General features: G+C 51.7%; 1 protein-coding gene across 2 annotated transcripts in view; it reads left to right on the forward strand.

The window, feature by feature from the left end:
- Positions 1-14,155, forward strand: part of CTNNBL1 (catenin beta like 1) — a 111,797-nt gene extending 97,642 nt beyond the window's left edge. The window contains exons 14-16 of one of the 2 annotated variants that reach the window (XM_074969487.1): positions 8,505-8,642; positions 9,252-9,324; positions 13,960-14,153. In XM_074969487.1, the coding sequence (XP_074825588.1) occupies positions 8,505-8,642; positions 9,252-9,324; positions 13,960-14,048 (300 nt within the window). In that variant the 3' untranslated portion in view covers positions 14,049-14,153. Of the gene's footprint in view, positions 1-8,504; positions 8,643-9,251; positions 9,325-13,959 lie in introns of both variants that reach the window. The other variant, XM_074969488.1, reaches the window with a different exon arrangement.
- Positions 14,156-22,856: the final 8,701 nt, after the last annotated feature.

Below are 22,856 nucleotides of genomic sequence, written 5' to 3' on the forward strand. Positions count from 1 at the left end.
AGGGCTTCACTCATGCTCCTGATTAATCTCCTGCAGTGAAGGGCCCTGTCCCCAGGGAATCTGGATCTACAGGTCCAGGTCCCCCAACAGGTTCACTACCGCCTGGGCTGGGGTAAATGAGACTTCGATCTACTCCTTCCGTAGATGGATGAAAGCCACATTATGCAGGGAGCTTGAGAGGCTGACTTAGTGGAGCCGAATTTGGCCCAGTGTGAGACTTGGCTTCATGTCAGTATGGCGGAGCTATGCACTTTCTGCGGGGTTGGAAGTGATCAGGGATGAGTTAACAGCATTCACCCAACACCCACGTGAAGCCAGGGAGTACAGTCCACGCAAACTTCCTTTTCCAACACCAGTTCGTCTTAGTGCTTTTCAGCTGAGTCTCTAGCAAATAAAGCCTAGAAAATATCGAAGCCTTGGCTCGTGAGGGAAGTATCTTGTTCTCTCTCCAGCGCTTTAATCCCTTCTGTAGGAAAAGGTGCAGAACCCCCTGGGCTCTTAGCTCAATCTAGAAGGAGATATAATTATAGGCAGCAGTAACCACAGCGAGCTTTGAAAGGGGAAGAAAAAGGCAAGAGGTGGTTTAATTTTTTTTTTTAGTTCCACAGAAAATTATGCTCAGCAGGTTTATTCAATAAAATGTTCTCTCCAGATACTTTGCACTATAATGACTTACACATTACATGCTAATTGTGCTACAGTTAAGTCATTCCACCCTTGTAAGGACAGGATGGACTGAGCTAGAGCTGAGGCAGTGCCCACAGACTTTGATAGCTTAAATGGGGATTTGTATTAGTCTGGCATTTGAGTTCAGTTTGAATTGCATGGAATTGAATTGAGGGCCAGAGATAATGAGGGGGGTTAATGTAAAGTGTAAGCAGTGTAACTATGTTCACTGGAGGGCATGCAGATTGCAGAATCTGGCTACATTTACACAGTTGTTTGGTCTTTTGCTGTCTGTATTGTGAGCTTCTTCAGGAGCAAGCCAGGAGGCTAAAGTGAGCTTTATAAACTCCCCTACTGGGATTGCTGGGTCAAGTCATGTTGAATGCGCCATCGCACTTGCCATTTCTAGCTCCCAAAGCTTACTGTAGTTGCAGCCTTATGTTTACTGATTTCCATGGAGGTGCTAGGCATTGTAGCAAACAGTGAGCTTTTCAGCTATTGCAGATTGACCACTCAGTTTACAGATGCACAAGCACGACTTGGCATGTAGGCAGAAATGAAAACTTCACAAAAGACAGTGCAGTTGCTTTCTGTATGCAGTTTTGAGAACTCAGCTGTCACCTTGACATGACCTAGATGTAGACCTTCTCTTTTTCCTGCAGTAGGAGCTATGACCCCATCCAGGAGTCAGTCCCAATCCTGCATTTCAAGGAACATGATGGCAAATAAGTGTGTGTGAGCAGCTGGGAGATCAGAGTGTCTGTTTTCACTGAGATGACAGGATGCATAAAACACAGTCGCAATGCATCTTTGGCATATTGTTCAAGAACACAGGCTGCATGGAACAAGTCACTCTCCTTTGGTAACACTGTATGGGCCTCAAGCACCTTTTGGACTCTGAGTGAATTTACCAGGGCCCTTAACACTGTTTCTTTGCAATCTTTTGAAACCACGTCATTCCGTCCAAACCAAGATAAAAGATGTGTTAGGTAACACATTCTCAAACTCTAGTGGGGACGAGGCTCCATAGGGGAAGTCTAGGCTTTCACTTGGCCACCTTAGTATGTGTTAAAGAACACACTGCTTTGACTACACCTGGCTTTAGAACGTGTGCATTAGCGTAACCTTTCACCTTTAAATCTCAGTTTAGAGAGGGCTTATAGGACTCCTCTAGTGCATGTGGGTCACAGCAGCATAGCTGGGCCCTACTGGGATGCGGGGATGGAATGCCAGGTCTTTGTAGTATTATCTGCCTTCCCTGCTCTCCTTGCGCTTTGGACATTGTTCCAGGTCACTGTGCAATTGGGCTGCTGTGATTTGAGAGCAAATTGCAAATCTTTACACTTGGTCCTGGTCATTCCTGATCCTCCTGGTGACTGATTTACACCCCAGTTCTCTGCTGGCTCCTCCTGCCAAACCTACACGCATGTACTCTGCTCTCCATCCCACAGGCTTGTCTCTTTGTGCTAGGCTGGATCAGACATTTAATGGTGAGTGAGTTACCTGACTCACAGGACATGCCAAGTACCTCAGTCATGAAATCACCTCAGGAGTGCGGCAGACATCCTTCTTCTTTGCCTTTCGCCTCTCCCCATGTGAACCTGCCCAACACAGCAGGGTGAAGGGAACGAGGGGATGAGCTGCCTACATGAGTGCAGGATCCAAGGCCTAACAGCAGTTTTCATCTCCGTGCCTGAAGTGATGTATAATGTTCTGGCTTTTAGCTCTACACTTTTCTTAGGCTGGTCAGGGCTGACTCAGGTCTGGTTTACACTGGGAACTTACCTCAGCATTGTTACATCTCTCAGGGGCGTGAAAAATAAACACCCCTGAAAGACGTACCTGTACTGAGCCTGACCTACCCTACCCCCTGGTGTGGACAGTGCTAGGCCAGTGGAAGAATTCTTCCATCGTCCTAGCTACCGCCTCTTGGGAGGGTGAGTTAGCTGTGCTGACGGGAGAACCCCTCCTGTTGGTGTGGTTAGTGTCTACACTGAGGCACTGTAGCGGTTTAAGTGTAGACGGACCTCCAGAATGGTGTGATGGCATTCCTGACAGTCTGAACTGGTTCTCTCCCACACTGCTCTGCACCGTCAGTTCTGGCTCTCCTCGGATGAGAGAGATGAACTGACACGCATGTGAGGAGAAGAGTGTGGAGCATCTCTTAAGCCCACTTTGCCACACTGTGCAGAGAAATGTGATCTCTCTACATTGTAGTGGCAGATCCGTCATCCTCTTTAGATTTTCAGTCTTCACGTGACACTCTAGGCCTGTCAGTTCTCCCTCATTAGTGTGAGAGGAGCTCATTCTAGTTTCACAGGAGCCCATCTTCTTGCTGTCTTCTCCCATCAGCAAGGGGCATCTCAGTGAATACTGGTGGCAGATTAGAAATGGCATCTGAGTCTCATTTGGAGGGTAGCAACTCGACGGCTCAGAGAAGGACAAAGTGGAAAGGTGGCTATTTGGTGTTGTACTGCGAAACAGATTAACATTTAAAGGTGGCTGTGGTTAAAAAAGACTGTAAAAAAAATGGCACCTTAGTACTGTACATATCTCCTTGCGATGTGTCTCATGAGTTGTATCTGCTTAATTTACTGGTACCCAGCAATTTTGCCTCCCTGTCTGTGCTGCAGAGCCTGTGATATCTAAGGAAGGGACAAGCCATCTTCTTTGCTGCTGCCTGCATAATCCAGCAAAGAGCTGAATGCTGCTCCCCAGAGCAAGTCTTCCTGTTAGTGACGTACATAAGAGAAATAATGAGGTTGCCTCTATGCGGAGAATAGGGGAATTTTTGAAATACCTTCATGAACAATGTGGGACTGCGTGCTCACTTTGTATCCCTACCCACTGAATGTTAGGGGTTAATTTCTCTCCGGGATGGGGCAGGTGAACAGGTGGATATCATGTACGCCTGGCTGGGCTGGAGCCAGTTACCTTGTCAAGAACTGACTGGAATCAGCACAGGTGAATAGTGTGTCCTGGAGCGACAACAGACGTTCCAGTGACTGAACAGTGGCTTTCAATGACTGGGAGCCAAAGAAGCTGACCCTATGAACAGAGCGTGGCTGCAACTGGAGACACAGAGTCCAGGAGTGACCAGACAGAGTCTGCTGCTGCTGCTGCACATTGAGGGTCAGAGAGTGACTGATGAAACCCAGGAGGCTCCGTGAGAGTGGGGGAGATGATTCTGTTATCATGTACTCTGATTTACACTTGACTGTGCCATTCTAACCTGGACCCTCCTATGCTGTAGTCCAGCTGGCTAATAAATGCTGCCTTTTTTTGTAAAGGCTGTTCTGTCTCCTTGCAGACACTGGTTGCCTTGCTCCCTAAAAGGACCAGATCTCTGTGAGGAATCTGAACTCCTTTGGACTCTGTGGAGAGTCATGTGAGAAACAGGCGCTGTCGTCCGAACGCCCACATGGTGTTGCCCTGTGGCTTGCCCCTGTAAAAAGCTGCACCGAGGTCCTAGTGAATGATGGGGTATTCCCAAAGAGACTGTGTAGAGGCTGGGGTGTCGAACCCCTGCAAATCCATGACTGGCTGCAGCCCTGGCAATCTGAAAGTCCTACCCGTTACTTTGTGCTCAATGTGAGAATTAAGTGCTGTCAAGGGCGATAGGCTGCAGGGGTGGTGGAGGAGCTGCTGTGAACCGAACTTTGAGAGCAATTAAAGGGCCAGCACGTCCCTAACAGACTATGTATGCTTCAGGTGGCCAGTTGGCGTCCTGGGACGTTTCATAGGAGCTGTGAGCGGGCTGTCAGGAGTCCCCCCTGAGCATCTCCTGCTTTGAGCAGGGGCTTGGACTAGAACCTCCTGAGGTCCCTTCCAACCCTGATATTCTATGATTCTAGGATCCCAGACATTTGAATGGCAACAGTTGCTCTCCAGCCACAGGCGTGCAGTAAACCTGGAGCTGCAGCACCCCTTGCTATACAGGGGGCAATGTCTGGGCATGCTGCACAGTGGTGTAGCCACAAGCTTTCCCCACCCACAAAGACCCTACGTCCTGTGGCACAATGAGTTCCTGAAGAGCTGTATTTCGGGGTGGCCAGGCCCCTAGCACAGTCTATAACCCACTATAACTGCCACTCCTCCCTCCCCCCCACCTCAAACAGGAGCACTCACTTTGGTTCTGCTGTTGGGGCCCTTTGTGCTGGTGGGGTGGTGGGCAAGTGTAGAGGGGAAACAGGAAGAAGCGTTTGCCTCAGGACAGTTTGGGGATTCTCCCCTGATCTCAGGAATAAAGGCTGCCATAGGAGCGTAGCGTTAAATCTGGAAAGTTCTCCGTCCCCTGCTGGGGCTGCCGCAGAGCGCCTCTTACCGCATGGGCTTGTCACTGCATGAGTCGGTCTTGCTGTCCATCTCCCGATCAGGCTTGTTTTAGTTGGGCTCGAGGATAGTTGTTTTTCCTTTGCGGGATTGCCAGTGAGTGACGACTTGCATGCAGCAGATAGAGCTTTAACACCCCACTCCGCAGTGCTGCCATGCGTCACGAGCTCTCGGCCTGTGAGGCCTGGCGGCATCCGTCGACTTCTCCAGAAGGTGTTTGCAAGATGCCAGGAAGCCTGTCCTAGTGCCAACTTCCTGAACTCGAGTGGGAGGGAACTCGGTGCTTGCATAACGTTCAGAAGCCTTTCCACAGGCAGCAACGTCCTGCTTTTGAACTCTGCACAGCCGTGTCCGGGCCCGTTCTTCAGGGAGCTGGAGTGTATTAAAGTTACCTGGGGCTGCTAGAGTCCATGGTTTACTGCCCCTTGGGCATCCCTATGGTGCCGATAAGCCAGTCGATGTTAAAGCCTGTTCTGAGTCTCACACACTGAGTCCGTCAGAGAGGACTAACTTATTTCATCCCACATATGGCCAAGTCAGGAGATTTGTCGTCCTTCCCCGTTTTGGAGGCATTAGTTGAGTTGTCCTAGTTCTGTGTCTAAGGCGTGTAGAGCAGTCACTGAGAAGAGCCCTTGACTATTGGAAGAGGAAGACTAAGAGGGTAATAGACTGTAGGGCCCTGCGTAGGAAAGCAGGGCTGGGTTTCGAGTCACACTAGATTAAGATGCTGAAACCCTGTGGTAAGATGCAGGGTAAATATTAAGCTCTTGTCTGTGCTAGCAAGGGTCTGCCAGCAGAGCTCTGATGGCAAACCCTGCTCCTAGAGACACAGTTTATCCCGGCAAGAGCTCTGTTGCTGGTGTAGCTTATACCTGTTCCCTGAACAAAATAAGTGGTTACTGCCATCGTAACCGTGTCTAGCACAAAGATCTCCGTCAGGAGTGTGATGTTTTTTAAACCACACTCTTAAGTGACAGAGATGTTGGCAATATCGGTTAGTACACACCAGGCCTCTGCCAGTCTGACAGGTGGGCACAGTTAGCTCCAGCTGGGAACTGAAGGTGGAGGGAGTCTCTCTTTGGGCCCAGAGACAACAAAGGAGCTAGGGCAGAGGTGGTCCTGGAGGAAGACTCTTAAGTGCAGGGTAGGGACTTAACCTGTGGACAGACACCTTAGGATCCCATTAGTATTTTGGGCAGTGGGGAGGAGTGAGATGGATAGCTTAGCCCCCCCCCCCGCCCCCCCACACCCATTACAGGATTCTGTGGGGCCCTGGTAGCTTGATCCACTGATGCTGGCCTGGTGTTAAATATCTCACCAGGACACACACTCTGCTTCCCGATAGATGTGTTAGAGAGGGGCTATGCATGAGGCATCTGCTGAGGGACACCTCCTGAGAACTGTCTGTGTCCTATCTGAGCACGTTTCCTGCAGAAGTTATGCTCAGGAGTTTGTAATGTGAGAGTCTGTTGCAGAGGTGGGAAGGGTTAATTCTCCTCTTGGTGACTAGGGGACTCTGCCTATAATTGCATTGCAGAGGTAGGCTCAGAAAGCCAGAAAAAGTTGGTAGCCGAAATCAGCTTGTGGCACTTGTGACCTTGTGTGCATCTTTGTCTGCGGCACACACACAGAGGACGTTCTCCTTGCTGAGCATTGCAGGTAGAGTGTACTCGCTGGTGACGGCTCTAATGAGGAAATATTGCTCTGCTGGTTTGTGCCCACCTGCCAGACCACTGCATAATAAATCAAGTGAGCTGCAGAGAGCTAGCAGGGCCTGACAGGCTGCTTCCTTTATTTTCTAAAAAAAACCTCTACTGTGAAGATTGTGAAAGGTCACACAAGACATGAGTTACAGCTGGTCTCTCTGAAAATGGAGGGTACCAACATATGGGGATGGGTTTGGTGGGCCTTCCCCAGGCAGGGACTGTGTGAGTTTATTGCTGGGTTATCCTTTGGCAGTGCTGTGGAGAAAATGTTCTGTATACGCATTGTGATGACTTTCCATGGAGATGGGTGAGATGCTGGCAGCTGCCTCCTTTTAACATCCGTACCCTGTGTGTAGGAAAAGTGAGAGCTTCCTTTGGCAACTTCCCCTACACATTGCTATTGCCTGGGCCTGGCAATCTATTGTCTGCACAGCACACATGCTCTGGGCCCACAGAGGTCTGCTTACAGGTCCAGATGCTTAGCCTTGGGGAAGAGAGGGAGAAGTAGTGCTCAAGTTGCTCTCTGTAACCCCCATTGACTGAAGGGGGCACTGACTGGCTTTGAGAGGAAGCTCTATCTGGTCCTCCTTATAGGACAGGAAATCACTGTGCTGTAAAACCTTTCAGAGTAGGAGGAGTAAAAGGGGATGAGAGAGGTTCCCAAAGGATCCTCCTCCGGCCCCTTCAAAAAATCCAACCCCACTCTTCTCTTATGCCAGGCGCTCTTCCTGTCCTGAACAGGACCTGATCATGCTGAAATGAGTCCTTTGGATAGCATTCCTTACTGTGCTGTTCTGCATCGACCCCCCCTCTTCCCCCCCCGTGGTCATTGTCCTGTCCCAGGACTATCTGGCAGAACTTCAGCAGGTGCAGCTGTCACGAAAGCCAGTGGAGCTATGATTGTTTATACCAGCTGATGATCTGCTGCCTGAATGTTCCCAGTGAATGAAGCTGGAATAGCCAACAGTTTGGTGGTGGTGAATCTGCATACTGGGTAGGACCTCTAGGCTTGGTTCTGTCTTGTTCATGTGGCCATAAGGACGTGGAGCTCCAATAGATATGTCTTTGATCTGCTGAGGATTAGTAGCAGCCCTTCACTAAAAAGTGACTTTGTGAAAGAACTATGCACATTTTTCACATCAAAACTGGAAACAGTTGCAATTGATTTTTCCCCCATTTTGTTGTGGAATCAGAAATCAGCCTGACTTTGAAATTCTTATAAACTTGTTACTGAAAAAGAAAAACGTGCTCATTTGTAGGTGAGCACATTTTAGAGACAAAGGGTGAAAGTTTGCTCAGAAGTGAAAGGAATTGAGTGAAATTAAATTAATTTTCCAGAGAAGTATAATTTTGTAAGAGAAGTAAATGAGAACTTGCAGTTTTTGATACATAAAGTATATTCAATGAAAGAGTATTGGCAAATTTTTGCAAGTGCAAAATCCTATGAAGTGGAATTGGGACTATTTTTGTTTAAAGAACCCACCTCCCACTTTTTCCTAGTTTTGCACAGTCTGTTTTATGGGGAAATGTCTTGGCTTGGAGAAGGATGGTGGACACAACAGCTGAGTTCAAGAGTTTGGGGAGTGGGAAAGCAGAGGGATCAGATCCTAGGAGCTCTGTCAGAGACTCCATATCCTAGTGGGGGAAAGCTATGAATATACGGCAAAGCAGATAAACCTTCTATAGTGAGATTACAAAAATGCCAGATACTTTGAGTCTTCTGTTACATGGACCATAGCAATATGGGGGTAGGGCGCTCTCTTGATCCACCTGATAACTCCTCCTTGTGCCATCCTTTAGGATATGGTGCGCCGGGGGGAGATAATAGACGATGACATGGAGGATGAATTCTACCTCCGTCGCCTAGATGCTGGTCTCTTCGTTCTACAGCTCATCTGTTACATCATGGCAGAGATCTGCAATGCCAGTGTCCCCCAGGTAAAGACACCACCTGCTTCAGGCGAAGGATGGCGTGCTCACCTGGGCTTCCAGCCATGACACACACAGGGCTCTGAATCCCCTCCACTGCTCCTCAACCCTACAGGAACTTCTCTTCACTAGACTTTTTTTTGAGAAATCTCCCATCACAGTTGCACTAGTGGGCCAAGAATACCAGCACTGTTACCACCACATCATCTAGACCAGCTGTGAGTAGGGCCAGCAGTCCCAGAGGTAGAAATGTTGGTGCCCTGTCTTACCATTGGAGGTAGTGCAATTTCCCAAAAGTCTCATGTAGGCACCACCTAGGTCTCCTGTGAATTCCCACCGTAGCTGATTCTGGCTTGGGGTCTCAAGCCATGTGATATGCCACGGTCCTTGATGCACACAAATATAGAGCTTTGTGGGCTGGGGTGGGCACACGTTTTGCAAACCCATTGGGTGAGTCTTTCAAAACTTGCCTGGCTGTGCACTGTGAGAAGTGGGCTTCTGAAGGTAGATGGGAGTTTAGTACACTCAGGATTTCTGCGCTCCTGCCAAGAAAATAAGACATTCATGGTCTCTGTGCTGGGAATGGTGTCTGTTTGTCCTCTCTTCTCTCCCTACCAGATTCGTCAGAGAGTCCATCAGATTCTGAACATGAGAGGCAGCTCCATCAAGATTGTTCGGCACATCATAAAGGGTGAGTTTCTCTTGCTCATTGGTTTGTAGTACCCTAGTCACGTGCCTTTGCCCAGGGCCATCCTCCCTGAGAACAAGGGACTAGACAGAGCTTGTTCAGACTTAGCAAAGTTCTAGTTGAGTTCATGAGCTGTTTGCATCCTTTGGTGGCAGCAGCTGAGGGCTACAGAGTGGCAGCCCTGTGAACTGGGGAGGAAGAAAGTTGTTCTTGTGAGAGCTACGCCTCGCTCTGCAGTGCGTCCCAGCCAGGTCTGTTGGTGGTGACTGTAACGTGGAGGGGAGAAAGAAGAAGCATCTACGTGCAGTGCTGCGCCCTGGTGATGAAAGGTGAGACTCCACAGCACCCTCTGACATGTGAGATCTGAGAGCTCCTGGGAAGGGTCCCTGGAAGTGTTGTGGAGTCTCATCTTTTGTCCCCATTGCCCCGCCCCACACCATCTGTAGCATATCCATGTCCATGGCGTGTTCGTCTTGCTCTTAGCGAAAGAGGAATATGGGTTAGGGCGTTAAAATATCGCTCTCCAGTTTTAAGATGTAGCTGTTGTGATTTGCAGTCCTAGCTTTAATAGAGTGTTTGCAATTTATAATGCTTGCATTAAATTAAAGCAATGCTTATTTGGGCTCTACCATGTCAGCTCCAGGCCATTCCGTCTCTTCTCCAACATAAATAGTCAACTGAATTGAGGAGTAGGAGGGCAGAGACACGTAGCAGGCTGCAGAGATGATCCCCCGCAGTAAATTTCCTCTGACTTGCCACTCCAGGTGGCTGGTCTGTTAAGAGTTGGCTAAAACAGCTGTAAATTCCCTGACAGCCCAGGGTGCAATTCCTTATTGTACAGCGTGGCCATGGCTGGCTGGTCCTGAGGAGCTGGGTTGGTATCTGTGGGTGCTGGGGGATGAGTCTGTTCCCTCTGAGGGGAGGGGGAGTGTCTCGAACGTGGTGTGGGGCTGTGAGTTGTGCATTGATCTGGGCTCTCCTGGCTCTGAGTCCAGAGCAAAGAACAGCTGCTGGCCTGTCCCTTCTACCCGACAGTGTCGGTGCGGACAGGAAGAGAGAGAGCAGCTGTTTCTGCACCCACACCCCTCCCTACCGTGCAGAGGGGAGGGCGAGGGAGTGAGCAGTGCACTGGTGCAGTGGGGAAAAGATTGAGGCGATTAGGGACTCCTCCCTGGATGCTGTGTAGCTGCTGGGGTGCTGGCAGCCGTGGTGCAGAAGCCGCACATGTAGGAATAGCAGGAGCTAATCTGCACTCCATGCTGGTGTTTAGATGCACTTTGGGCCAAATTCATCCTTGGTGTCACTCAACTGACTTAACAGGAGTTACCGCAGGAATGAACTTGGGGAAAGCTGCCTGCTAGTTGGAGTACGGGGTTTAGTCTGCAGGGGGTCCAACACACTAGCCCTGCGTGTCCCCCTTGAGAGGCTAGTGACAGGGAGGGGGAGGATTTCTAGCCCTTGGCACAGCGGGAGCAGGAATCCTGCACTGCAAAGTAGCGTAACTCCAGCACCATCCCTGTGGATTGAGTCCTTGCTGAAGCCCCCCACCCACCTCTCTCTCCTCTTCCCCCCCCCCTTTCCCCCCCACTGTCTGGTGCACTCTCGGGATGGGCGAAGTCTGGGATCCCCCCTTCCCTGCATAGTCTTGCTCTCCACTCCGTGGGTTTCTCTTGTTCCATTTTTATTTTCTATTTATGCATACTAATTAGGTGCCTGCTTTTTAGTTTGGTTTTATGGCCTACATATTCTCAATGTTTCTCTGGCATCTGATGGGTCTCTGGGGATTGCTGCAAATTGCTTATGATGCAAGTGAAGCAGTAGGCCTCTTTTCCTCCGGTGGTTTTTCAGTGCGGGAGGAGTGGGCAAGGGATACGTGAATCTCTGCAGACTGATCAGGCAGCCCCCTAACCTGTTCTCCTGAAGATCGAGCCGCACTTACAGCTGGAGCATTCATATTCTCCTCAGGTCTTCAGGAGTACGTGGACTGAGAGGGAGCAGTTTTTGGAATGAAAGTTTTGCCTAGTAGATAGAGCACTGGACTGGGACGCAGGACGCCTGCGTTGTGTTTATGCCTCTGCCACTGGCCTGCTGGGTGACCTTGCTGAGTCACTGCCCTGCCCCTGCCCCAGTTTTCCCATGTGTAAAGTGGAATTCGTGACCCTTTGTAAAGCACTTTGAGACATACTGATGAAAAGTGCTGTATTAAATCGTGGTTATTTAAGCTGATCTCCCCTGGAAGAACAATTGTATAAAAAGGGACACTTGCCCTTACAGGGAGGAACATGGACTGGTGATTGCTGACCCATAGAGGGGCCATTCTGTCCTGCCTCTGCCCCCTTGTCATGCCATTGCCCCAGCCCCCCCCGTGGGCCCTATCATGGTTTCAGAATGATGTCCTGATTGGTGAGTGAGACATCAAAAGCACCTAGATGCTAGTGATGGGCCCGCTAGTAAGATAGCTGGGAGGGAGGAATGTGTATTAAAAGTTAAACCAAAGAGAAAAGCAAATGCTTTATAACTGCACAAAATTTGGCCCATGTTCCCTCAGTGTATGTTCTCTGCTGTTTCCAGTATCCTCTTATAAACCTGGAAATATTTCCCTCTTGATTTTGGACGTTCTGTAGCCATTGTATTTTCTTTTGTCTAATGAAGCAAAAGCCAATCTTAGGCACTTTGCGTTTGCGCAGCAATGGCAGTGCGTACAGCTCTGTGTAAGCGCTGGTGAGGCGGGAGTTCACACACGCCATTTAAATAAATACATTAAAACCCACTCTCTTTGGGTAATTAAAGAAAAAAAGCTTGAATCTGGTTCTTTTATCTGCTTTTTTTCACTTAGTGTCATCAGCTGTTAGTGACCTCATAAACAATTTCCCAGCCCGTCGTCGTCAGGCTTCCTCTTACAGTGCTAAATGCTTAGGAGAAAAAAAGAAAAAAGTGCCGAGCTTTGGGCAAAACCCAGAAAATGTCGGACTTGTTCCCACAGGGGAGATTTCACTGGCTCGGGGCGGGGGTGGGGGTGGCAGTCAGCGACCCCTGCGGCAATTGCATCGCGGGAGGCAAGTGCTGTAGATGCTTTTTCCTTGAACCAACCCTTAATATCTAACCGAGCTATGGTCCGGCTCTGCTAGTGCCTCCCGCTCCGCAGAAAATGGCCACAGGGTCCTGCTTGAAGGGAGAGGATCTGAGTAGCCTGGTGTTGTCCCCCAGCTCCCCCACCGGGCAGTACGCTCGGGGATGGAGTCCCTCCTGGCACTCAGACAGGGTGCAGAGTTCCCCTTCGGCTGCTAGTGAACAAAGGCCAGGCCACTTGCAGCGTCTGTCTGAGAGGCACAAAGCCCAGCGAAATGGCCTGCTCAGGGCAGAACCTGCACCTCCGCTTATTGCCCTGAGGGGATGGGGCCGGTACGCGGAATGCACTCAGGAATACTGAGCTACACACTGCCATCCGTTGGTACTGTCTCCTGGAGAAAGCAACCGCCCGCTTTCCGCAGCTCAGCACCTGGCGTTGGTCTCCTCCAGGAGAGGAGTGTTAAGAGTGGGCTGTGCTGTCACTGCTCAAGATGCACCCCTCTGCTGAGCCAGGCCGGGATGTGATTGAGAGCCTCGCAGCAGAGAGAGGGCATGGGCTGCCGGGGAGCCCGGAGCCTCACTCCATCAACCGTTACACTAATGGCTCCTTGCGGCTCAGTGTGCAAGCTCAGGGCAGCTGGAACAGGATCTGAGCTGTTAACCACCGGGGGGGAGGGGCTGTTCTCTGCTTTGTGCAGAAGAGCCCTCTGTCACTGGGTGCTCCTGCCACCGCCTTGTCTCCAGGATGCCAGTCGATGGACCCACTAGCAGCAAACGGTGGTGGCACCGGGCATCTCCCATTGCACAGACTATAGTAGTTTATAAATATTAAATGGATTTATCCCAGGGGCTTTGGCAAAGAGCTCTCTGCTTTGTTTGTGGAGACAGGGAGTGTGCATGAGAGAAGGCTCCCACACCAACTAGCTTCTCCCTGTCCTCAGCCTTTTCAGTGCTCTTATAATGAGGGCTTTGATGGAGCTCAGAAATGTGCAGCAATGCTGAACACATAAATATTAAAGCAAACTTTCTTCTGCAGCGTTGCCATTCAGACACTGAATACAAGCTGTTCTGTTTGTTTGGGAAAAAGGGGATGCATGAGAGGAGCCAGAGGCTGGAAAACATCTTCCTAGGCAGACAGCTTCTGATTCCCTAAGATGCTCATGTCTTCAGCCCCAAATCTGCCTTTTGTTTTGTAATAATTTGTAAAGATGCAGGGTGAACTGCCTCTGGCTCTGACCCAGATCTAATGGGAGGGCTTTGAATGCGGCTTGGGGACAATTCCTAAACTGTCTCCCCTCCAGATGATGAGGCCGGGGGATGTACTCTGGACTAAAGTTCTGGTCTCCCTGCTGATGTCCATCGTGCTAAGGAATGAGGGAGAAGAGCAGGAGCACCTATTCTAGTGCCCCATCCTTTCAAAAAAAAATCTTTTAATGGGGAGTCAGTAGATGTTTAACATGTAAAGTTTTAGTCACCAGGAAAATGAGTCCATCGCTGTCCCTTGGCTAGCTCTCCTGTCAGGTACTGATGTCAGCATCTTGCTCAGGGTTTGTTTTTGTTTTTCTGCAGAGTATGCAGAGAACATTGGGGACGGGAAGAACCAGGAATTCCGGGAGAGCGAGCAGAAGCGGATTCTGGAGCTGTTGGAGAATTTCTGAGAACTCTGGATTTGAAATCTGTGTCTCATAACAAGGACACAGCCAGCACACTGAGCCTTTCCACCATCAGCTACCCAGCAGAAATGACTTCTCGGTTAAACCCATTCTAATGGGGATTTCTGAGACATTAAAAGTTAATTTTTTTTATTTCTTGTTTGATGTTTTCTGCCAAGAAACCTTGGAGAGGGGTGTGAGAGCATCGCAGACACTAGTGCAGCTTCATCCTGTGGCCTCTCTCCTGCATACTGTTGAAAAGCAATCCTATGAGCACAGCCTGAGGGGGTTGACAGCAGAGTAGAGGGGAAGCCTGGTTAGCCCTGGGGACTGGTAGTGAGACGCTCACCTCCAGGTTGCAGAGTCAAATCCAGTCCAGGGCAACACTGGTCAGGAATGTTACCACATTTCAGCAGCTTGTGGGATGGTCTCAGACAAGTTCCGTGGGACGCAAGCTTCCATAAGTGGCCCTGATTGGGTGCTCTTGTTGCCAGACTCACTGGGCCATGGAGACAGAATTTTCCTCTCCTAGGGAGGCTTAGAGAGCCCTGCCTGGGTTGTACCAGGGGTTAAACCAAGGGGAACAGAGGAGAGTGCACTTGCTCTGAGTTGGGTAAACGGTGCCCCTCCACAACTCACCCTCCTGTTTCAACCTACTGTCCCCCCTGATCTGTAAATAAACAGGACTCGGGCCCCTGAGCTATCGATCTGGGACTTCACATCCATGAGTGCAATGCTGGTGGAAAGGAGAACCCCAGATGCATATTGTCCTAGCCGCACTGTGCAGGTCTCCGTTCCTTTCCAGGGAGTCACGGCAGGTTGGTTGCCTGTGAATTGCTGATTACAAAGAAGCTGACCAAAGCCCTTTTCTCACTTGCCCTTCTTCACTAGCAGTGTAATTCCAGATGTCAGCCAGCCAAACCCAAGTGTTTCTCTGAGCCGTGGCCCCCAGCTGGGACAGGAGCCTGCTGAGAGCATTCTTGCTTTTCTGTGCTGCTAGAGTTAATGACGGTCATCACACAACAGCAGAACTCCAGTAAGCTGGGCCGTGCCTAATTTAGAGAGATTTGCATGCTGGCAGCATTCATTTTTTATCTCAGAAAAATGTCTTGTTAGGGAAGCTTAAAGGGTTCCTTCAATCATGACTCCAGGCGGCACCACTGGCCTGGCTGTATTGAATGCCATTACTTAGGGATCAGCATGGGAGTCGGGGTGGCAGCAGCTGCACAAAGCTGCAAAAAAACATTTGTGGTGCAGAAATGATCTGTTCTGCCTGTTTTCCTCCCTCCTCCTCGACCCCTGTAGAAAAGAGGAGCTTTAACCTTCTCCTTTCAGAGGTGGCTTCAGTTCCTGACAGTGCTGTGCCCTGGAATTCTTCCCTGTCTGCGGCGAATTCCTGCTTTGGGATTTAATACTGGAAGATGACCTGCTGGAAACCATGTTGGTCCTTCATTAAGCTGCATTTTGCACCAGAGAAACAACGGGGTAGGGGATGGGAAAAGAGCTGGGTGGAGTAGCGGGGCGTGGGATAGTAGTAATGAAAGGAATCTGTCTGAAAACTAAGAGCTACATGTTTTAAAAAAAAAAAAAAAGGAGAGAGAGAGACATGGTTTTGAATATGCTTAGTAGAAAAGAGTAACGTGAAGCATTGAGTAGAGGCCAGGTTGTTAGTTTAGATATACAATTGTGCACATAATTTGCACTCAGTTACTGCAGCTGCCTTCCCAAAAGAGAGAGCTGTGCGCACAAATGACCAGAACTGGCTGTTTCTGTGCACAGTGACCCAAGTTGTGCCTGTAATCACACTAATTGTGGGTGCAAGCTAGGTAGCCTTCTGTGCTGTCGCACCTCTCAACTCTGCTGCCTACCAGAGGGGCAAGATTCGTCCACCATGTCTGTGGCAGGAATGAGGGCAGCTTTCCAATCTCACTGCTGTGGAGCGGCCTTAGTTTACAGCTAACGAATATTTTGTTTCCTTTAACTCTTTCCAGACCCACGGCCTTAGCTGGGCCATCAAGTGTGGAGACCCAGGACTGGGAGATACCAAAGGGCTATCTGCTCTGTCGGTTATTGGCTGCCGTGTTTGCAGAGGTGCTGCTGTTCGTGGCACTTGGAGAACATGGGCAGTGACCGTTTTATTAAACAGCCTTTCTCTTTGTGAAACGTTCTCTTGACTTGATTAGCTATTTGCCAGCTACCTTTCAGTCTGCGAATGGCTCAATATCAAATTCCTGCAGCCAGCTGGGTTTGCTGTGGCTTGGCCACCTGATACGGGTTCTGTCCCCTGACTAGATTAAAGTCACCCGTAGAACAGGTGTCTGGTGCAAGTACTCGTGTTTGAGCTTTCACAGCCCCCGCTGGTGCGTGTTCTCCCTTTGCTCCCAGGGCTGTCTCCACAGTCAGGCGTGCCTGCGAATTCCTTCCCTGAATGTTTATGGAGGGGGGGATGGGCAAAGGGAATTCATTTTTGCATTCGAGTGAATGTTGGTGGGAAGAGCCGGGAGTGCCGAGGAGCTGACTTGGCAGGTCAGTGCTCAGGCTTTGCCTCGTGTGCCTCCTGGTGGCTGGCTGAGGTACAGAAGCTGCTCTCACAGCTCTAGGGTTCGGCACAGATGCGCACCTGGCACTTTGGAAGTGGGAGCAGCTAGAGATTAAGACCCTGGTTCTGGGCTGAAAAGATGGCAGAACCAGGCTCTTGAGAGACGCAGGGCGTAAGGGGAGTGTTGGGGGGAGGGGGTTCCCCTCCGGGTGCTGCAGAGGCAGCAAAAGGGCGTGCAGTCTGCCCCCCACTCTCCCGCCCATGCACCCTGAGTGCAGGGTTGTGGCTTGGGAAGTGTGGAGCTGGGGCTGGAGCACATGGGGCTCTGTCCATTCCAAGCTGCTGCAACAGCCTCTTGACAACGGTTGCAGCAGAAAGTAAATTAGACCAGCCTTGAGGCTGCTCTGACTTACATCAGAGCCAAACCAGCTCCAGAACTGGGGAGGTGTAATTCCACCTTCCTCCTCCTCCACCCCCTGCCCCTAGTTCTTGCACTAGTTTGGCTGGAATAGCGAATCAGGGCGCAGACCAAGGGGTAGGTCGGAGCCTTATCACACCACTTATTCCAGCCTAAATCCTCCAGAGCTGTAATACGCTCTTTCTGCATTGTCTGCTGATCTGCTAGCCAAGACCACGGGCTGTCACGGAGCACCCTTATCTGACCTGTAAAACCATCACAGGGACTTGTGCTTACAGGGAGATTCAGAAGCAGCCTGATTTAGAAGTCAATAGAGGCACAAACAGGCCAATCTGGACTTCAAGAAAGGAGTAAATTCTGCGGATTTTTCACTCTTTTTCCCAGTGAAAGAAATGTCTGCGGGGATTATAAAAAGTTAAAATGCCAGTGCTTATCTGCACACACAGCAATCGGAGTGTCTCTTCCTTGTGATAGATGAGAAGAGTGGTCCAGATGTCACTGAGGTATTAGCACAGAGCTTGTTATCTTGGTACAGGCTTTCTTAAAACAGTGGAGTGATTCTATTGCAACAAGACGCTCCTTCTCTGCTGAGAAGGACTGTTGCTATATTGCCTTGGCGAAGCCCACATAAAGCCTGGGAAGGTGGAAACCGGAGAGAAGCCATCTTGCACAAATGTCCCCAGGTGTCTGAAATGTTGGGGACTCCAGTGAGGCCATAGGAGGTTCCTAAATCTGGTACAACTAGGCACCATTCCTCTTGAAGATAAAGTCACAGGATCCTTGCTCCTTTCTCGAGATATGCTAAAAGGACAGTGTGTATCCGCTGAGTTAATTTCTGGGTTCTCTTCAGCTAGCTGGCATTTGTGCCTGCAGAACCACCCGGCACATAAATATCTTCGTGAATAAATAGAGTCTTGTGGGGCTGGGAAGTCATCTTCCCACCTGCACTAAATTTTCATTAGACGAGGGAGCTGCAGTGGGAGAGGAATGGCTGCAATAAATTGTGGTCTGAGTTTGGGACCTGCTGCGAGCTGAGCTTCTCCACCCGCAGGATTTGCCCATGCAGCACCTGGGCACTTGCGTCTTTCAACTTCCAGTGGCCGTGATAGACTAGCCAAGAGAATTCCCTCCAGCAACATGCCAGAGCCCCCTCTAAGCTGCTGTGCATGGAGTGGCGTGGCATGGCGTGCATGCAGCCTCTTACCACAGGGCAAGGAGGGAGATGCCTGCTCCTCTGCCCCATGTTATTAATTCAGATCATTCTGCAGCGTAACGGGCTCCAGCTGCACGCCGGGTCACTTCTGCACTCACATTCAGTGGCACAGGAAAGCCGTGGAGATGCAAGCCGGGCACGAAGAGTCTGCGCAGCTGGGGGTAAATATTGTTGTCGTCATTGGGGGGTTTAAAGGGTTGAGCTAATAGTAAACTTCCTTAATGGAAAAATCGTGGGCTGAGGACGGGGATTTGTCCTCCAGTCAACTTGTCTCGGTCTGCTGACCCTGGGTTAAAGTTCAGAGGGCAATGCAATAGTAGCTGTGCGAAAAATAAATGGACAGCAGGGCTGTGTGTGTTAAATGCATTATGCTAATCGTGACGAGTGAATAGGGACTTAAGTCCCAAGCAGGGGAAGAGCCACTGTCCCCCAGCGTGAGCTGCCCCAGGAGACGATGAAGAACCTATCCTCACAGAGGAAATAAGAGCCTCGTTCCTTTATGGGCCTTTGGCAGACATTTCAAGACCACCCTGCTGGAGGTGGCCACGCCCCACCAGCGCAGCATGAAAGCCCCAAGAACAAGGCGGAAGGAGCGTGAGAGAGACGTCTCGGACTGTCCGGAATCCGCAGACGTCTCGGCCAAAAGCTATGAGAGAAACGGCACTCGCCCCTGGGGGAAAGGGCAGAGACAGCGTCACGCTGCGGAGCCAGCTGCCTGTAATCAGGGGTGGGTGCTGCACCTGGGATCACGGGTGGCTCGCACCTGCCTGGAACAGACGCCGGAAGGGCCTGTCTCTTTCCTGAACATCTGGGCAACTCTTGCCTCGGTGTGCCATGCCAGGGAAGTCCAGTGGCATGGGAATGCCATCTGCCGTGTTACCTGGCTGCAGACGGACTTTTCTCTCTTCCTAGCAGAAGGCTTTGCACCAGCTTGTTGTGTAAGGGCCTTGTGCTGGTGTCTGGGCCTAGACTTCCCATCCCACAGTTCCTTTTCTGGCGCAGGCTTCGTGCTGGGTGGTTGCCGCCCCCCTCTAGCCCCAGAGGAGGCTGCTTTGCACAGGACAGTGGGGATCTCGTTTGGGAAATGCATTGGGGTTCCTGATGTATCTGGAGCTTTAGAATCGCAAGATTAGTGCTGACCTTAGTACAGCGGGGTGGCTAGGGCAAGTAGCACCGTGACCGGGCGTAGGACCGAGCCACTGCATTGGCTGCACTCACGGCCCTAAATACAGCCCTAGCCGTGACGCACCAGGGTCGCGCGGAGGGCCGGCTGGGAGGGCCGGTAAACCAGCTCGCCTGCTCTTCGCAAGGGGTGGACTTCTGATGCCATGTAAGGGATAATCCCTTGGGACTCCGACCTGGTCTCTTGGAGTTTAACCAACACGCTGCACAATCACCACCCAGGCAGCGCCGGAGGCGGCTAATGGAGCATAGAAATAAAGGGAGCTGAGCCAAGCTCTGCTCTTCCCACTGGTGCAAACGTGCTGGTTTTTGGTTACCTAGTTCCACACCCAGTTTATAACCCAAGGCCCCTGAAGCAGGAAGCTCTGGGACTCTTGGTCACAAGTTGTTGGGGGCGGAGGACTGCAGGAGAGGGGTAGGGTGGGGGTTTCCACCTGTAGTGTGCTCGGTTGGTCCTTGTGCTTTCCCCTTTTCACCTGCACGAGGGAATTCCCCCCCCCCCCCCCCAGCGTGGCTAACGATACTGGGATCAGAGCAGTTCCCTCCTTTCTCCTGACCCCCCCGGCTTCCTGTCCAATTCCAGCAGCCAGAACCATTTCCTCGGATTCTCAGCCCCGGCGGTGGGGGCAGGGTCCCTTTATTTCCGTGATTAGAAATCCGTGGGAAGCCACCCTGCCTTGTAGAGCAGCTGAGCCTGAGCCCACCACGCTGGAGCGAAGGGGACACTCGGGTGTGTGTCTGGGCCGAAGCCTGCCTGGACAGAGGCAGGTTCTGGGAGGGGTGCGCGAGGGGCAGTCCCTTGCTTGCAGGACAGAGGGTAGCAGCCCAGCTGTCGAAGCAGCTCAGTAACGAGCGACCTCCTGCCACGCGGGTAGGAATAACCCCCCCGGCACACGAGGAAGCTGAGGCATGGAGAGGCTGGGACTTGGCCAAGGTCACAGCAGAGCTGGGAACAGAGCCCGGAGACGCCTGGACCCGAGTGGGCTGAGGGATGTAGAGCGGCTGCATTGCACCCTTCCAGGCCAGGCTAACGGTGCTGGCTCCAGGGAAGGAAATTACTCCTCTCGCTTTTCTGTGCTGTCCGTGCTGGGCCCCGGGCTAGAAGCACCTGTTGCCGTGCTCATCCTGGCACAGATGGGAGCAGCATCATTGGCACTGCTCCCCTCCCTTCACGCCACACTCCTGTGGACAGCGTAACTTAAATCCACTGGGCTCCTGTCCTAAGCAGCTGGGCCTCTGCTAGCCCGGGGCACGTGGATTCATGCTCCGGAATCCGGGGCCTCTGTCCGCTGCCGCGTGCTTGGCGTTCAGAACGCGGCGCTCGCTGCTGCTCGCTCGCTGGTGCCCGGGGATCAGACCATCCCTTTCCATGTTCCTTCGACTGTGCAGGGGGTCGGAGGGTTGAGAACAGGCCGAGCAGCACGGAGCTCTGGTAAGACCAGCCGGCTGGGGCATCCCACCCCCCAGCCGGAGTGGCTCAGCACAGCTTGGAGCTGATTTATAATATAGAGGCGGCGAAGCGTGCGGGGAGAGAGACCGATTTATTGCACCTCGCTCTGGGTCGTGTTTTCGTGTCTCCGATTGTAAACAGACTTGACTAAAGAGGTAAATTGGAAGTTAATTAGAGGGAACATGATTGATGAGACACTTTGTGGTGATTTGGGAGGTGAGGGAACTCCTTACACTCGAGCAGAAGGGAGACGGGGGGCCTCCGCGGCTGGTGCGATGCCCTTCCCCCCACCCCCCCAGCACCGTAGCCCTTGTTCTTCGGAATCTCTTCCAGGGCGAGAGGTTGGCCGTGTCTGCCGCACGGCAGGGCCCACCCAGCTGCCCTGCAGCCTGCTCTGGCCATGGAGTTGGGGGGTGGGGCTCTGTCGCACTGGAGCTGGTTAAATCGCACTCGAGGCAGGGGACTAGAACATGCGGCCTGCCCGCCCTGTCCCGCCAGCCGGGGCCTGCTTTGGAAGAGCGCTTTGGGCCCCTGCGTGCCCGTGCGGAAGGAAGGCTGGAGTTATCACAACCTGGCTTCCAAAGGCCAAGAGCCGCCTCCTGCCCCAGGGAGAATAAATCTGCATTTGCAGAGCAGGGATCTCAAAGCACTTTGCCAGCTTTGAGGCCCCCACTAGACGGATAAGAGGGTTAATTGCCCCAGGTCAGAGCATTCCCCAAGGCCCCCGTGCCAGGGGCAGGTATGTATCCCATCTCCCAGCGTAGAGGGCTACGGGGAACACATCCTTACCTTCACCACCCACAGGCCCAAGCGGTGCGACCCGGGGGTGGGGCGGCCTGGACAGTCTAGGCTAACGGGCAGGGTCTGCCTTGCTGCAAGCAGTCTGCACGGTGCTTTGTGCGCCGTCTCACTTGGCTCTCGGCCGTGGGAGTCTTCTCGGCGGGGCTGGGGGAGCTCTGACCCTAATCCGCCTCTTTTCTGGCTGCTGACGGCTGGAGGGGAAACAAGGGCTCTGCTGGAACAGATTGTCCCTGCCTCTCTCCAGTGCTATCCCGGCCCCCGGCTCTTTGCTCCCCCACGGCAGTGAGGTGACCTGCTTGCAGCGTGGATAAGGGTTTGCTGGTTGAGGTGCCGGGCGGGCGAGATGGGGGGTGATCTTAGCCCCAGAGCCCAGCTCCACGTGGCCACCGGTAGAGCCCTGCCTGCAAGCTGACGTCAACCGCCCCTTCCGAGGCATGAGACCTCCCGCCCCATTCCTCCCTGGACACTTCGATTCAGTTCAGAACATGGCACGTCACACGAGATCAGTGTTCCCGGTGTGGTGCCCCACGCCTACAGGAGGTATTACATTGGGGGCAGGGGAGGAGTAGCTGCTTCCCCAGCCCCATTGTGGCGGCTGTGGGGAGCCTGCTGTTAATGTTTAATTTCTGCCTCATTTGCATTCAGTGCTACAGACCCATCCTTAGCCGGACTCAGCTCCTACGGGAGCCAATGCAGAGCCTGGGTCTAGGCAACGGAAGCCATAAGGTCCTGCGGGCAAACGCGGGCTGGGTGCAACTCCCTATGTGAAAGCAAGTGGCCGACATTTTGGAACACGCCAACCTTGGAGTCTGATAAGTGCTGGGTTAGAGCATCTCTCACTGAGCAACAGGACGAGCTAATGGCACCTGGAAAGACTTCAAATTAAAGCAACCCAACCTCTCTGATTTCCTTGCAAGAGGGAACCCAGCAGAAGCTCTGAGGGGGACCCTGGTGTGCACAGAACAGTAATAGCCGAGTTCACCGAGGGTCTGGATGCATCTCCGACTGGGCTCCCCCGAACAGCTTGCTAGCATCTCTAAATGGGGTGAGATGAGTACAAATCATGACTGAGGAATGTTTTTTGGCATCCTTGTACAGGGACCAAGGCAACACTAAATACAAAGAGACACTGTCAGAATTGAGAACCAAACCTTCTGACGTACAAACAGTCACTTACACTAGGGATTTTTCCAAGAGATCTTGAGCAGCAG

Source organism: Natator depressus, chromosome 13 (genome assembly GCF_965152275.1).
Source record: "Natator depressus isolate rNatDep1 chromosome 13, rNatDep2.hap1, whole genome shotgun sequence".
In the NCBI taxonomy this organism is placed as follows: domain Eukaryota; kingdom Metazoa; phylum Chordata; order Testudines; family Cheloniidae; genus Natator; species Natator depressus.